Raw genomic sequence first — 13,547 nt, 5'->3', positions numbered from 1 at the left:
CAGTTGACATTTAAAGAACACCACACATAAGAATGGCAGAAACACATTCTTTCCAAGTGCACCTGGAATTGTAACAGGCTGACCATATGCTTGAAAATAAAACGAGTTTCAATAAATTTAAAAGGATTGAAATCTTAGAGCCTATTCTCTGATCTCAAAATTATTAAATTAGAAGTCATTAACTCTAAGATACTTAGAAATTTAACAACTCAGTTCTAAATAAACCATGGATAAAAGAAGAAATCACAAGGACAATTAGAAGATACTTTGAATTATGATAATAAAGATACAACATATCAAATTTTGTGGGATGTAGCTAAGGAGATTCTTGGAGGGAAATTTATAGTTTTAAATATTTATATTAGAAAAGAAAAAAGGTTTACAATCAATCTAAGGTTCTACCTTAAGAATCTAGAAGAAAATGAGCAAATTAAACCCAAAGTAAATAGACGGAAGGTAATTATAAAGGTAAGAACAGACATAAATGAAATAGAAAATAAACAATAGCTTAAATTAACAAGGCAAAAATTTGGTTTTCTGAAAAAAAATAATAAAATTGATAAACCCTTAGCAAGACTGATTAAGAAAATTGCCAGTATCTACAATAAATGATCTTATGGACATTAAATAAATAATGACAGAATATTATGAACAAATTTATGCCAATATATCCAACAACTTAAATGAAATAGAAAAATTTCTTTAACAGTATAACTTACCCAAACTGACACAAGATGAACTAAAAAATAAGAGTAGTTCTATATCTTTTGAAGACATTGAGTTTGATATCATAATCTTTTCCTCAAATAGAACTCCAGAACCAAATAATTAGCTGGTGAATTCTATCAAACATTTAATAAGTAAACAATACCAACCCTACCAAACCTTCTCAAAAAAATAGATGAAGAAACAATTCCCATCTTGTTTTTATGAGGTCAGGAGAATCCTGAAATCAAACTTGACAAAGACATGACCTCCCCTGAGCCCCGCAAAAAAAAAAAAAAAATCAGTAGCCAATAACTCTCATTAACATAGATGTAAGTTTTTTCACAAAATATTAGTAATCCAAATCCAATAATATATGAAAAGGACAATGCATTTTGACCAAATGAGGATTACTTTAGAAATGTAAATTTTAGCATTCAATTATCAATCAATGTAATACGTCATATTAACAGAATAAAGGAGAAAATGAATCATCTCAATTGGTGCAGAAAGCATATCTTACAAAATTCAGCATCCATATATATAAGAACTCTCAGCAAACCAGTAGTAGAGGGAAACCTCCTCAACCTGATAAAGGCATCTATAAAAATCCCAAAGGTAACATCATATTTAATGACGACATAGTTGTTGCTTTACCCCCAACATTGGGAACATGCAAGGATGTACACTTTTTGTTTTTTCTAAAACAAAACAAAAGAACTGTAAATAATTAATTAACTCTAGTTTGCTGGTTTGCTTTTCATGGTGGCACGGGTTAGCAATTCCAAAACTTTTTTGTACTCTAGACTTGAAGAAATGAACAAATACATTGAGAATAATGGAAGGAATGAGCTACAGATATGGAAAGTGAGAAGCATGCATTACAGCTTGTAGTTTTTGATTGGAAGTGCATGTTATCAGTTTGAAAACATGGTTTTTAGCATTGAGAAAAATAAATATCTGTGCCTATGTTTTAATAGATATATAAATAGACAGAGATATATAAACACATATGTGTTTTCCACTAAAAGGAACTAGGACCCCCTGGAGAAATGACAGATTGCAGGGCTGGGACAGGAAAAGTACAGGGGGACCCTGGAACATCTGATTGAGGCAGTTAGGGAAGCAAGTGCTCAAGGAGTGATTGGGTCATGTCAAATTTCACAGGAGTTAGCATGAAGGGGCTCATGCTAGCCAAACCTGGAACAGTTTGAATGTCAAAATAACTACTGACAGATTATAGTTGTAGTTATTTATTTTTATTTTTATTTTATTTTATTTTATTTTTTGCGGTACGTGGGCCTCTCACTGTTGTGGCCTCTCCCGTTGCGGAGCACAGGCTCCGGACGCGCAGGCTCAGCGGCCATGGCTCACGGGCCCAGCCGCTCCGCGACATGTGGGATCTTCCCGGACCGGGGCACGAACCCGTGTCCCCTGCATCGGCAGGCGGACTCTCAACCACTGCGCCACCAGGGAAGCCCTAGTTGTAGTTATTTATAACTAAACAATAGATTAGGGCTTCCCTGGTGGTGCAGTGGTTGAGAATCTGCCTGCCAATGCAGGGGACATGGGTTCGAGCCCCGGTCTGGGAAGATCCCACATGCCGCGGAGCAACTGGGCCTGTGAGCCACGGCTACTGAGCCTGCGCGTCTGGAGCCTGTGCTCCGCAACAAGAGAGGCCGCAATAGTGAGAGGCCCATGCACCGCGATGAAGAATGGCCCTCGCTCGCCGCAACTAGAGAAAGCCCTCGCACAGAAACGAAGACCCAACACAGCCAAAAATAAATAAATTAATTAAAAACAAAAAACAATAGATTATATCCCATTGAATAATAAAAGTATCTATGAGGCCATCCATACTGATAATAAATAAACCAATGAATCAATAAATAAATGGGGAAGAAAAGAAAGGTCTTTCTTATGCCAACAAAAGTGGGTAGGGGGGAGAGAGAAAGATAAAGGAAAGAAAGAAGGAAGGAAGGGAGGAAAGGGAAGGAAATAGAATCAAGAAATCAATAGATACTAAAATTAGTAGGGGAGAGTTTGATGAAGAACAAGACATTTGCAGTCTTTGTATTTATTAACTACAAAGGAAAATAACAACTTTATATTGGAAAAACCTAGTGGAACCTCCTTACCCTAGGAATCAAAATGAATATCATGAATATTGGGACAAACCAGCACCATGGACCTTTGGACCTGACGCTGAGAAAGACACATCACTTCCCACCAAAAATGCATAACCTGATTTTTCTTCAACATATCTAAATGGGCTAAATAGAAAGGTGGAAAACAATCTTAGCTTATTAACAAAAACCAAATTGTACCTATGTTGTTCCAGAAAAGATGTAAGATAGCTAAAGTAAAAGTTGACATTTTGAAATAATTTTAAACCCAGAAATAAGTCTGTACTAGAACAAATTTAACTGTCTCTTAAGGTGAAATATTACTACAGGAACAACAGAAAGTTACAAAAATGAAAATTTCTGTAAAATATATTTGTATCTTTATCTTATTAGATCATCTATAATTAAGAATATCCCGGATATTTTTACACCCCAAATAGGGATAATCTTCAGGTTTCACTAATGTACAGTTATGCAGATGTTTGTAGGAGAAAAAGGACACACCAGTTTTCTGAATTAGCAGTCAGGCTATTGACCCCCCGAAGAAGTCCTTCTAAGTAGACATGCTTATAAAGGTCTCAATCTCCTTTTGAAAGAGAATGATATAAATGGTGAAAACTGATGAGAAAAGGGAAAATAATAAGAATACCAGTAATACCTGCTTATGAGTTTACTACTGACAAGCACTTTCACATATTTTTTTGATCTCACAACCAACACTTGAGGTGGGTAGGTTTCAGTTATTCATTCCAGTGAGGTTTTTATTTCCCACAAATGCCAAGGATGTCAAGGAAAGTTTGTTCTTGGATTTGGTTTCCACGTATTCAGAAAATAAATAAAAGTCAAACAAGTTTTTTACTGACTAGCTTTAGTTCCGAAATAGCATTACACATTTCTCAAAATCCATTCTTTACAGAGGAGACAAGAAATTTCTGAAATCCACTTTGGATTATTTTGGAATTCTTTCTGACTAAGCTGCATTTTTAGTTAAGAGAAGTGTTTCTTTGTTTTGCTCATGTCCTTTGAGGAGCAAATGGGTATTGACTGTCCAGATGTAGGTGTTTTGAAAACCAGGCTGGGCTCTCGCCATTGGAACCAGACTTGCAGAACTCAGAACTTTAGTCTCTGTGTCTTCCTGCAAGGGTTAAATCTGAGGAGTGGTAGAATTGTTCCTCATCGTCCATAGGATGCTTCTCCTTTTCCCGTTATTTTACCAGTTAGTGTTCTGATGCATATTTTACAAGTAATCAACAAAACAGTTTTGGAGCCTTTCTACTTCTTCATAAATTTTGCTTCTTTAAACCTGAGTGCATGTTTATTTTGCTTCTCAATTAATAAGTGTCTGTACTTTGGGGTGTCAGTTTAGCCTTGGGCTGGAGATACATTCCAGCTTTATCCAGCACCTGCAGCTGGAAGCAGTATGGACATGCTTCTTCGAAATCCTGTGAGGAACTGCAGGCCCAGAGGCAGCAGCAGGTGTGACCCACGCAGGTATCTTGTAGTTTCAGCAACGTTGCCTTCATGCCTGTGGCTGAAACCTGATGAGAGCCCCATTGTGGATTACACTGTGAAGAAATGCCAGTCGAACCCAAATGGAGTGACATTGTACAAAATAAGTGGCCTAAACTCTTCTAAAATGTCAAGATCAAGAAACTAAAAGAAAGGAGGTAGAACTGTTCCCTATTGAAAGAGTAAGTGCTAGGTATGAAACCTGGGCTGGATCGTGAACTAGGAAAGATTAATTATAAAGTACATTATTCAGACACTTGATGAAATTGGATTATGGACTGCATATATGTGTATATACAGTTTGCCTATAAGTTTATGAGCCTGGAGAAGGATATATACTAAATTGTTTACATTGGTTACTTGGGAAATAGTAGGGGTTAGGGATGACACTTTAAAAAACCATACAGGATGAACAGGACGCATGACACGATTCCAATTTTATTAAATGATACGTGTGTGGGGGCTTCCCTGGTGGCGCAGTGGTTAAGAATCCGCCTGTCAATGCAGGGGACGCGGGTCTGAGCCCTGGTCCGGGAAGATCCCACGTGCCGCAGAGCAACTAAGCCCGTGTGCCACAACTACTGAGACTGCGCTCTAGAGCCCGTGAGCCACGACTACTGAGCCCGCGTGCCACAACTACTGAAGCCTGCGGGCCTAGAGCCCGTGCTCCACAACAAGAGGAGCCACCGCAATGAGAAGCCCGTGCACCGCAACGAAGAGTAGCCCCCGCTCGCCCGCACACAGCAATGAAGACCCAACGCAGCCAAAAAATAAATAAATAAAATAAATCTATTTAAAAAAAAAAGAATCTGCCTGCCAAGGCAGGGGACACGGGTTCGAGCCCTGGTCCAGGAAGATCCCATATGCCGCGGAGCAACTAAGCTCGTGTACCACAACTACTGAGCCTGTGCTCTAGAGCCCGCAAGCCGTAACTACTGAGCCTGCGCGCCTAGAGCCCGTGCTCCGCAACAAGAGAAGCCACCGCAATGAGAAGCCCACGTGCTGCAACGAAGAGTAGTCCCCGCTCACCGCAACCAGAGAAAGCCTGTGCACAGCAACGAAGACCCAATGCAGCCAAAAATAAATAAATAAAATAAATTTATATATAAAAAACATGATATGTGTGTGGATAAAATGAATTGCATAACAGATGGTCAACAAAATGTTAATGACTGTCATCTTAAGGTAATGGGAATTTGAACAACTTTTACATTTTTCGTATTTATGTGTAAGAAAATTTTTTGTAATACAATGGTTTCAATGCACATGAATTATTTTTATTAAAATCCTAAAAAGTAACTTTTTGGTGTTAAAAGAGCCAAGAAAAAGTCACTGAGGAAATTATAAGTACATTTTGGATTAAATTTTTTCTGCCTCATCCAATTTTTTCCTTGCAGTGCTGAGTTTATTACTTTAAACATCTTATGTGTTTTGACACAAGATGTTCCCAGATGTGCTGAGCACATGTAAAACTTGGAGCAAACTCTCTGGGTTGGAAGGAATTAGGGTGCCTGATTTTCCGAGGAATTTTGTCTGCTGTGGGAGCTTCGGCAATTATTTCCTGAGCTAATTCCTGAATTACCAGCCCTGAACTCTCAAAAGAAATCCCCTTCTGGCATTTTCAAAGTTCTCCTTCTAGCACTGGGTCCCTTTGACTTACGTACTTTGACCACACAGGTGCACACTCATCTTGGCCTCGAAAGGTATACAAATCATCTGTCTTGGGATCTGAATGTCTTCCCCCTTCACCGTGGATAAGACCGTACTTTCTCCTGGCTGCCTGGAGGTATTCTGAGAATGACCGAGGTGGGTTTGTGGAATGCTCAGATGAAAGGAACAAAGCTCTAATTTTGTTAATAATGTAACCCCTGTTGTCGGTAAACCCACTGAGGCAGATGAGAACAAGGAACGATGCGCTGGAATCAAAGATACCACCAACACTCAAGGGAGGGCCAGCTCGGTGCTCTTAGGGTTCACGGCTGTGGTAGCTTTAGGAGCGTGGCCCAATGTAAAGAAGATGAAGAGTTAGTGCTCCCATAAGGGGCTCCCAGCTAATAACAGATGGGTTGGTGGACAAAGTTCAGCAAACTCGCCCTTCAGGTGGGGAAACTGTGAGGCAGGGTCTGTACCACCTCCCACAGTTGCCTGGAGGGTCTGAGCTCCAGCCACCCACAGTGGCAGCTTCTCCACGCAAGCTTTATAGGCTCACCCCTCCCTAGCTCACTTCCTGTCTCAGCAGCGTTTTAAGGAATCCTCTCCCAAGTAAAGTATTTGCTCTTGAATCCTTGTCAATTCCACTCTAACTGGAAACATCATGTGTTTTCCCACCCTTCCCATCTCCTTGAGATCCTAACCCCTCTTGTCCTGCCTATCATATTGTCAGAGTCCTGGATCTCACTTTGCTACAGTCTAGGCCTCATAGATCTCCCTTTCCGCTGAAATCAAGATACTCTTCCCTACTCAGTTGGCAGTGAGTCAGACACAGTATACTCCTCCACTGTGTAGTGGAATCAGACATGCACACCTGGCCATCAATCCTGACTCCGTTACTTACCAGCTATGAACCTTGGGCAAATCACCTAACCTCTCTGATCTTCAGTTTTCTCCTCTGTGAAAGAAAGGTAACATTCCTTACCTTGTCAGGTTGTCCTTTTGATTTAATAAGCTAAATGTGTAAAGAATCAGGATATTGTCTAATACAAGAAGCTATTCCAGAAATGATAGTGATTTTTATTACATAATTTTCTTCCATTACTTACTTTCTTATGTGTCTCCATCTTGCTTTCCCAACTAGGCTGTAGCTTCTCTGCCATATTCAACTTCTTTACCACAATGCCTTGTACATGACGGGCACTAAATAATCATTAGTTATCAGGTTTCTAAAGCTTTAAATCAGAGGATGCACTCTTTCAATTCGAGGTTCATTTATGAATTATTTGTTATTGTGAGGCATTCTCAAGAAATTTTTTGCAGGTAACTCCTTTTCTGGGCCTCAAATTTTCCCATATAAAAAAGAAATGTTTTGGTCTATAATTCTAGATGCACCGAGGTCCTTCTAGCATTAAAGTTTGGAAGCTATATATTCCTGAGGGCAAGTACTGTATGTTACTCTCCTCCTGACCCTTCCTCACTTACTATAATGGTGGTCACAGATTAAGTGACTTCCCAGTGCACGGAGAATAGATTCCAGATGCCTCACCCAGCCTTTCCTCTAGCTTTCATCCTGTCCCTCACTCCATTCCAGCCAGACTGTGTTTACTTTGCACCCCTAGAACTTTCCAAGCTTGATCTGCCTTGAGGTCTTTGTACTTGCTGTTTCTTACCATTTGGTTCTCTGCTCAAGCGTCTCCTCCACGGAGGTCTCTCACCCCACCCCAGTCTCTCTATCCAACAACCCTGCTCTGTTCTTTTGTTCATGTCACGTCTCTCTGAAATTGTCTTATCATTTAGTCATTTATTTCCCTTTTTTGGTGTGCATTTTATTTGCATTTATTGTTTTTTCTCTCCACCTCTCCCTCTAGCCCCCAAATATAAACTTCTATCTTGGATCCTTTTATATCCCTGCTGCAACAAAAAATACTTCGCACAAACTACACCCCTAAATAATTGAGAAATGACTGAATAAACTCTACCACACCTCACAGAGTAGTTTTTAGGTGGTGAGTTAAAATCCATGGCTGTCATGCCAGGTTCTAGTGAATTTAAGTATATGTCCTAAGCTAATTGCCATAGGTCTGAGTAAACATGGAGTAGGAAGAAACAAGGAATTCTTAGGAAGACAACTGCAAACAATCATATCAGCTTATCTAGAAACTTGCTGGCAGTGGGAAATTTAGAGATAATTTTTAAAGATGTAATTCATTTCTTTTTATTATGGAAAATTTCAAACATAAGCATGGACCCTCTTGTGCACGGTGGTGGACAAACCCTAGGGTAGCCGCTCATCCTAGTATTCAAACCCTTGTAATATCCCTTCCCCTGTGACTTGCTTTCTAACGGACAGAGTACGGCACATTTGATGTCACCCCTGTGTGATTACCTTGTGTTATATGAGATTCCATCTTGCTAGCAGGTTTGCTCTGGAGACTCTCCTTGCTGACTTGATGAAGTAAGTGGCCGTGCTGGCCCATGAATGCCAGGTGCCACCTAGGAATTGAGGACAGTCTCCAGTGGACAGCCAGCAAAAGCCAAGGTCTTCAGTCCTACAGCTGCAAGGAAATGAATTCTGCCAGTGACCCAAGTGAACATGGAAGCTGTTTCTTTTCCAATTGAGCCTCCAGATGAGAATGCAGCCTAGCCAACACCTTGATGGCAGGTGTGAGACCCTAAGCAGATGACCCAAGTGCCTGGACACCTGACCCACAGAAACTGAGATAATAAATCTGTGTTGTTTTAAGCTTCTAGGTTTGTGATAATTTGCTGCCACAGATAACTAATAAAGATATATCTATCACCCAACATGAACAATTTTCAAGTTTGCCAATATCTATATCCTCGTGTTTTTTGGGGGTGGATGGGCTGGAATATTTTAAAGCACATGCAGATATTTTTGTATGTTTCTCTAACAGAGAAGGACTATTAAAAAGCATAACCACGATGCCAGAAAAATTAAGGGCTTAATTGAGAACAAGAATAGGAGTCTTTTTTTCAAGCAACCAAGTCAATGTATTTAGTATATTAACTGGACACCTGGAGAAAAGGTGCTTGAAATAAATCAAATAACATCCTGTTGATCCCATGAGCTAAAGGATAGGAGAGCATGGGAGAGTTTTCATTTGAATTGTCTGAGGTTTGCCAGTTGTTTTTTTAAAAATCAGTACAGCCGCAGAGTACTGAATTGTCCCTACAATGTGCTCATTGGTCATACAATATCTAAAACCATTCGGACCCATTTCTAACTAAGGTCCTACCCATTCCCCTAACCTGCTTTATGATGGATCCTGGTAAATACCATTTTTATTCATAACTCCTTATAATTTCATGTCCTACTCGAATTGCCATTCCCACCACTTTTTCCTTACTACAGGAAGCTCTTCCCAACTGCCCCTAGTTCTTTTCCTCTCTTGGATAAACCAATCTCATCTCCCTTTGACACCGCTCACCTAGGCAGCGCTTAATGAGTGAAATTCTCAGGGCTCTGGGTTCAATCCCATCTCGACCACCCGGGCGGTTTGTGATCTCTGGCAAGTAGTCGGCTGGATACAATAGTGCCTCGCAGGGTTGTCGTGAAGATTAGATAAAGAACGTGCGTAACGTGTGAAGCGCCCAGCACCGAAAACACGCAGTAGAACCCCAGCCCTTCCCTTTGTTGGTTTCCATCTCCAACCAAACAGCACCAGAACGCTCAGTACCACGCCTCTCCCGCCCTCGTCGCGGAGGATGCAGGGATTTGTAGTTTTTTGGTCCCCTAGTTGCGTTTCCTCTCGGAGCCGGACGGCGAGAGGAAGAACTACACGTCCCAATAGGCCGTGAAAGGAAATTGGGGCGCGGAAAACCGATCGTCCCCGCCCCGTCTTCGCTCTCGCGGCCCACCGGCTGTGCCCACGGCGGGAGGGTTCAGACCCCCGCTGCAAAGCCAGGGTCGAGCGCACGGGCAGATCCGTGGGGACAGTCGGGCGGGGCGGGAGAGCACAGCGGGTGGCCCCTCTGCCGCCGTGGGAGCTCGCGGGGGGAAAGGAGAGAAATAAAGCGAGCAAATTGTGAGCGCCCGTGTCGGAGAAGTGAGAAAGGGCAGGGGAAGCAGCAACGCACGCAGAGCCTGGCTGCCACGGGGCTTGGTCCTCCGGGAGGGACCCAGGGCGCTTCGCTGTCTCCTCCTCCCCGCGGGAAGCCTGGAAGCTGGCCGGGCACGGAGACTCCCGCCCGCAGCCCCCATCCCGGAGTCCGGCCCGCCTCGTGCAGCGCCTCCCCATCCTGTCGCCGGGGCACCCCCAACCCACTCCCGGGCAGCAGCAGAGCCCCCGCCACTCGAGCACGCGCCCCGCTGGGGGAGGGAGAGGAAGAGTCGGGGCGGGCAGGGGAGGGTCACCACTCCGCGCCGGTTCCTCGGGTCCCCAGGAGTAGCCAGAATGGGTTTGCGTGTTGCTGCGTAAGTGTGTGTCCCGAGGCGGCAGCGGCCGCCGGGAATAAACCGGGAGACGCCGGGAAGCGGACAGAAGTCTGTGGGAATGCGCGCGGCGGGGCATCGGGTGCCCGGCCGGAGAGGCCCTTGGGCGATGCCGGAGGGAGTCCAGCGCCCGCCCCGGGGCCTCGCCTGCCCTGCTGGTGGGCACGGGGGCGGGGGACCCTTCCGAGCCCGTGCGGGCTTCGCCCGAGAGGAGGAGCCGGAGGAGGAGCCCGGCGGGCGAGGCGCCGGCCGCCGCCCACCGGGCCGGGAGGAGGCGGACCAGCTCGGAGCGAGGCGCGCGCGCCGGGGCTCATCCTCGCAAACAAGTGTCTGTGGCGTTCGCCCCGCGGCCCAGAGACGCGCTCCGCCGCTCCCGGCGGCCCTCCTTGCGCCGGGCCTGGCTCCTATGGGGCCGGAGGGAACCAGGGAGCCTCTGGCCGCGCAGCCCGCGAGCCGCCGCCGCGACCCTCAGCCCAGGCGGCCCCGGCAGCTCAGCGCGGGGGCCGCGGACTCGGCTCGCCTGCCAGGCGCGCCGGCGCGGGGTCGCCGCGCGAGCAGCGCCCGGGCTGTCGCCGAGCCCGCTCCTGACAGAATAACGTGCTTGGTTTCCCCACCCCTGGGAGGGGTTGCTGGGGCCGCAAGCTGCCTCCCAGTTTCCATCGCTCTCTCCTGGGGAGGATCCGCCGCCGGGAGGAAGGATTAGAATAAACCTGACCGAGGCGCAGAAGTGGCTCCTGAGGAAGCCGGCGCCGGGGCCGCCGCCTCGTGTCGCCTCTGGGCGCAGCGCTCGGGGGTCGGCGGGCCAGAGCCGAGGCGCGGCCGGAGGGCCGGGGGCTGCGGGGCCGAGCGAGCGGCTGTGCGAGGGAGAGGGCGCACGGCAAGCACTGGGGCGACTGGGCAGCCCCCCGCGCCCCGCGGGGTCCCGGAGCCCCAGCACGCGGGCTGGAAGCGACTGAGGACCGCCGCCGCGGGCTGCGGGCGAGCACCGTCCCTCTAGGCAGGGGATCCGGCTATGACAGCTGGGCTCCCCAAAGGGTTAACCTGGGTGTCCTCGGCAAAGTTGTCGCCGAGCCGGGAGCCCGCGTAGGGGCCGCGGCGCCGAGGCTCTGGGGGCGGCCGGGCGGCCGGCGGCGGTCGTGGCTCGGCGGGGGCCGCGCGGCCGGGGGGCTGCTGGGGGTGTGCGCCCCCAGCCGGCTGCCCTCGTGGATGCCTCCCGGCGGCGGCGGGCCCATGAAAGACTGCGAGTACAGTCAGATCAGCACCCACAGCTCCTCCCCCATGGAGTCGCCCCACAAGAAGAAGAAAATCGCGGCCCGGAGGAAATGGGAGGTTTTCCCGGGAAGAAACAAGTTCTTCTGCAACGGGAGGATCATGATGGCCCGGCAGACGGGCGTCTTCTACCTGACTCTCATCCTCATCCTGGTCACTAGCGGACTCTTCTTCGCCTTCGAGTAAGTGGTGGCGAAAGCTCCCCGACGCCTGGCACCCCTCGCCTCCCCGATCCCTGTCCCTCTCCCCTCGCTACTTTCGTTTTCTAGAAGGCTTATCTATTGTATATTGTTAGATAATACAGACCCCGCACTCCCTCTTTTTCTTTAAAAGGTCTGTTTGCTTTTCGGTCCCCGGAGATAATGCAGTTCTGGGTCGGGCTCTGGGAGTGGAGGAGAAGGGAGAGAGGACACTTGGAAGGTGTGCCGGCCTTGTTGCACCCAAGGGTTGAGTGGCACCTCGCAGGTGACTGATTCTTGGCGCGGGCCCTACTGAGTTTGGAGACTAGCAAACCAGCCCAGATGTAGCCTTCTGTGGGAAGCGGGGATGAGGCAGATCCTTAAGTCAGGGATAAACAGAATCGACTTCCTTTCGTGCTCACGAGCTGTAGGGCATCTTGTGAAGCTCAGTTGACTAAATCTTCTACATACCTTCCCTGACTAACGAGAAATCTTGGTTATTTTAGGTCTCAGAGTGTTGGCCACTCCATGTGGCTTGGAAGGATAATTTCATTTTTCGTTCTCCTTAGATGTTCACTCTTGATCAATTTCTGATTTACTATCAGGTTTCTAAACGATTCACTTTAAAAACAGGTTTCAGTAAAAAAAATGCTCCAAGCAAACACTTTCCCCTCCCCTCCCAATATTGGGGAACAGGTAAAAGGAGACTGTAGGCCTGTCAGGAAGAGTATGACACTGCATAGTAACTTATGATTCCAGAAACAAAACTTTGGGACTTTAGGGCTTTTATGGGGGAAAAAAGTGCATGCACGTCTTCTCCATTCAGGAAAATCAAATTGGCTGATAGCAACTATCTTCCTGCCAACTAACTAAAGATCTTCTTGTTTGTTAATAGTATTAGATAAAGTAGTTTAACCACATTTCAGAATCCACTTCAATTGCTCTTATTGGGTCCAACATTTGCATTGCAGCTTCTTGTGTAATTCTTGGTATCTTATGCTCAATGAAACTTATAGCTACTACCCCCTCCCATTGAAAAAAAAGCAATATATTTATTGGGAGTTCTTTGCTTTTCCTAGCTATTATGGGGCATGATACTCTTTCTGCTTCTGTTGGATAGGGTTAATTAAAAGCTTTTGTGTATGTTTACTTTTGTCTGTGGTAAGTATTAATAGGTTCTGATTTTGTGCCTGGTGTTTGATATTCCAAATGCTGTCTCAGTCAGAAATGGATGATCTCTTGACAGTGTAATACTTTTCACTTAAAGCCCTCTGACTCTGAGGGGAAACATTTTGTGTCTGAACATTGTGCTGTGATGAACAATTTTCATGGGATTGAGTGAGAACAGGTGAGGAGAGAGAGCTCAGCTATATGCTCCTTAACTCCCCCAGCCTTTCTTACAGACAACAACTCCATTTCTGACTATGTAAAATTTCCAGGTCTCTTCTAGAAGGTTAACGTTGGTGCACATTTGAGACTAGTTGGTGGAGTCTGTCTGGGGACCTGGTAACGGGAGGGTAGGGGTATGCAGAGGCTTTCAGAATGATGGGAGAAATGCCCTGTTGTTCCTGCTGCTGCTCCCCTGCCCCCATCCAGAGCCACCCTCTTGTCCTTACAGACCTGGGGAACTGGGGGAAGGGGCCAGAGGTTCTG

General features: G+C 46.0%; 2 protein-coding genes across 3 annotated transcripts in view; one reads left to right on the top strand and one right to left on the bottom strand.

Moving 5' to 3' along the window:
- Nucleotides 1-2,192: 2,192 nt before the first annotated feature.
- LOC101279098 (rho GTPase-activating protein 44) lies at nt 2,193-10,525 on the bottom strand. Its single transcript, XM_049695607.1, is given in 7 exon segments — nt 2,193-4,396; nt 6,005-6,948; nt 8,380-8,548; nt 9,443-9,608; nt 9,610-10,211; nt 10,213-10,263; nt 10,265-10,525. Coding segments are annotated over 4 exon segments (1,053 nt in total). The 3' UTR covers nt 2,193-4,396; nt 6,005-6,948; nt 8,380-8,548; nt 9,443-9,469.
- Nucleotides 10,526-10,786: 261 nt separating this feature from the next.
- The window catches only part of ZDHHC14 (zinc finger DHHC-type palmitoyltransferase 14), a 276,699-nt gene continuing 273,938 nt past the window's right edge, over nt 10,787-13,547 (top strand). For both annotated transcript variants that reach the window (XM_012536454.3, XM_004263681.4), the window contains exon 1: nt 10,787-11,897. In XM_012536454.3, coding sequence (XP_012391908.1) covers nt 11,653-11,897 — 245 coding nt within the window. In that variant the 5' untranslated portion in view covers nt 10,787-11,652. The remainder of the gene's footprint in view (nt 11,898-13,547) is intronic.

The sequence above is a fragment of the Orcinus orca genome, chromosome 12 (assembly GCF_937001465.1).
Source record: "Orcinus orca chromosome 12, mOrcOrc1.1, whole genome shotgun sequence".
In the NCBI taxonomy this organism is placed as follows: Eukaryota; Metazoa; Chordata; class Mammalia; order Artiodactyla; family Delphinidae; genus Orcinus; species Orcinus orca.
Note: the sequence above shows the minus strand (reverse complement) of the source record. Positions and strands in the feature narration are given on the sequence as shown.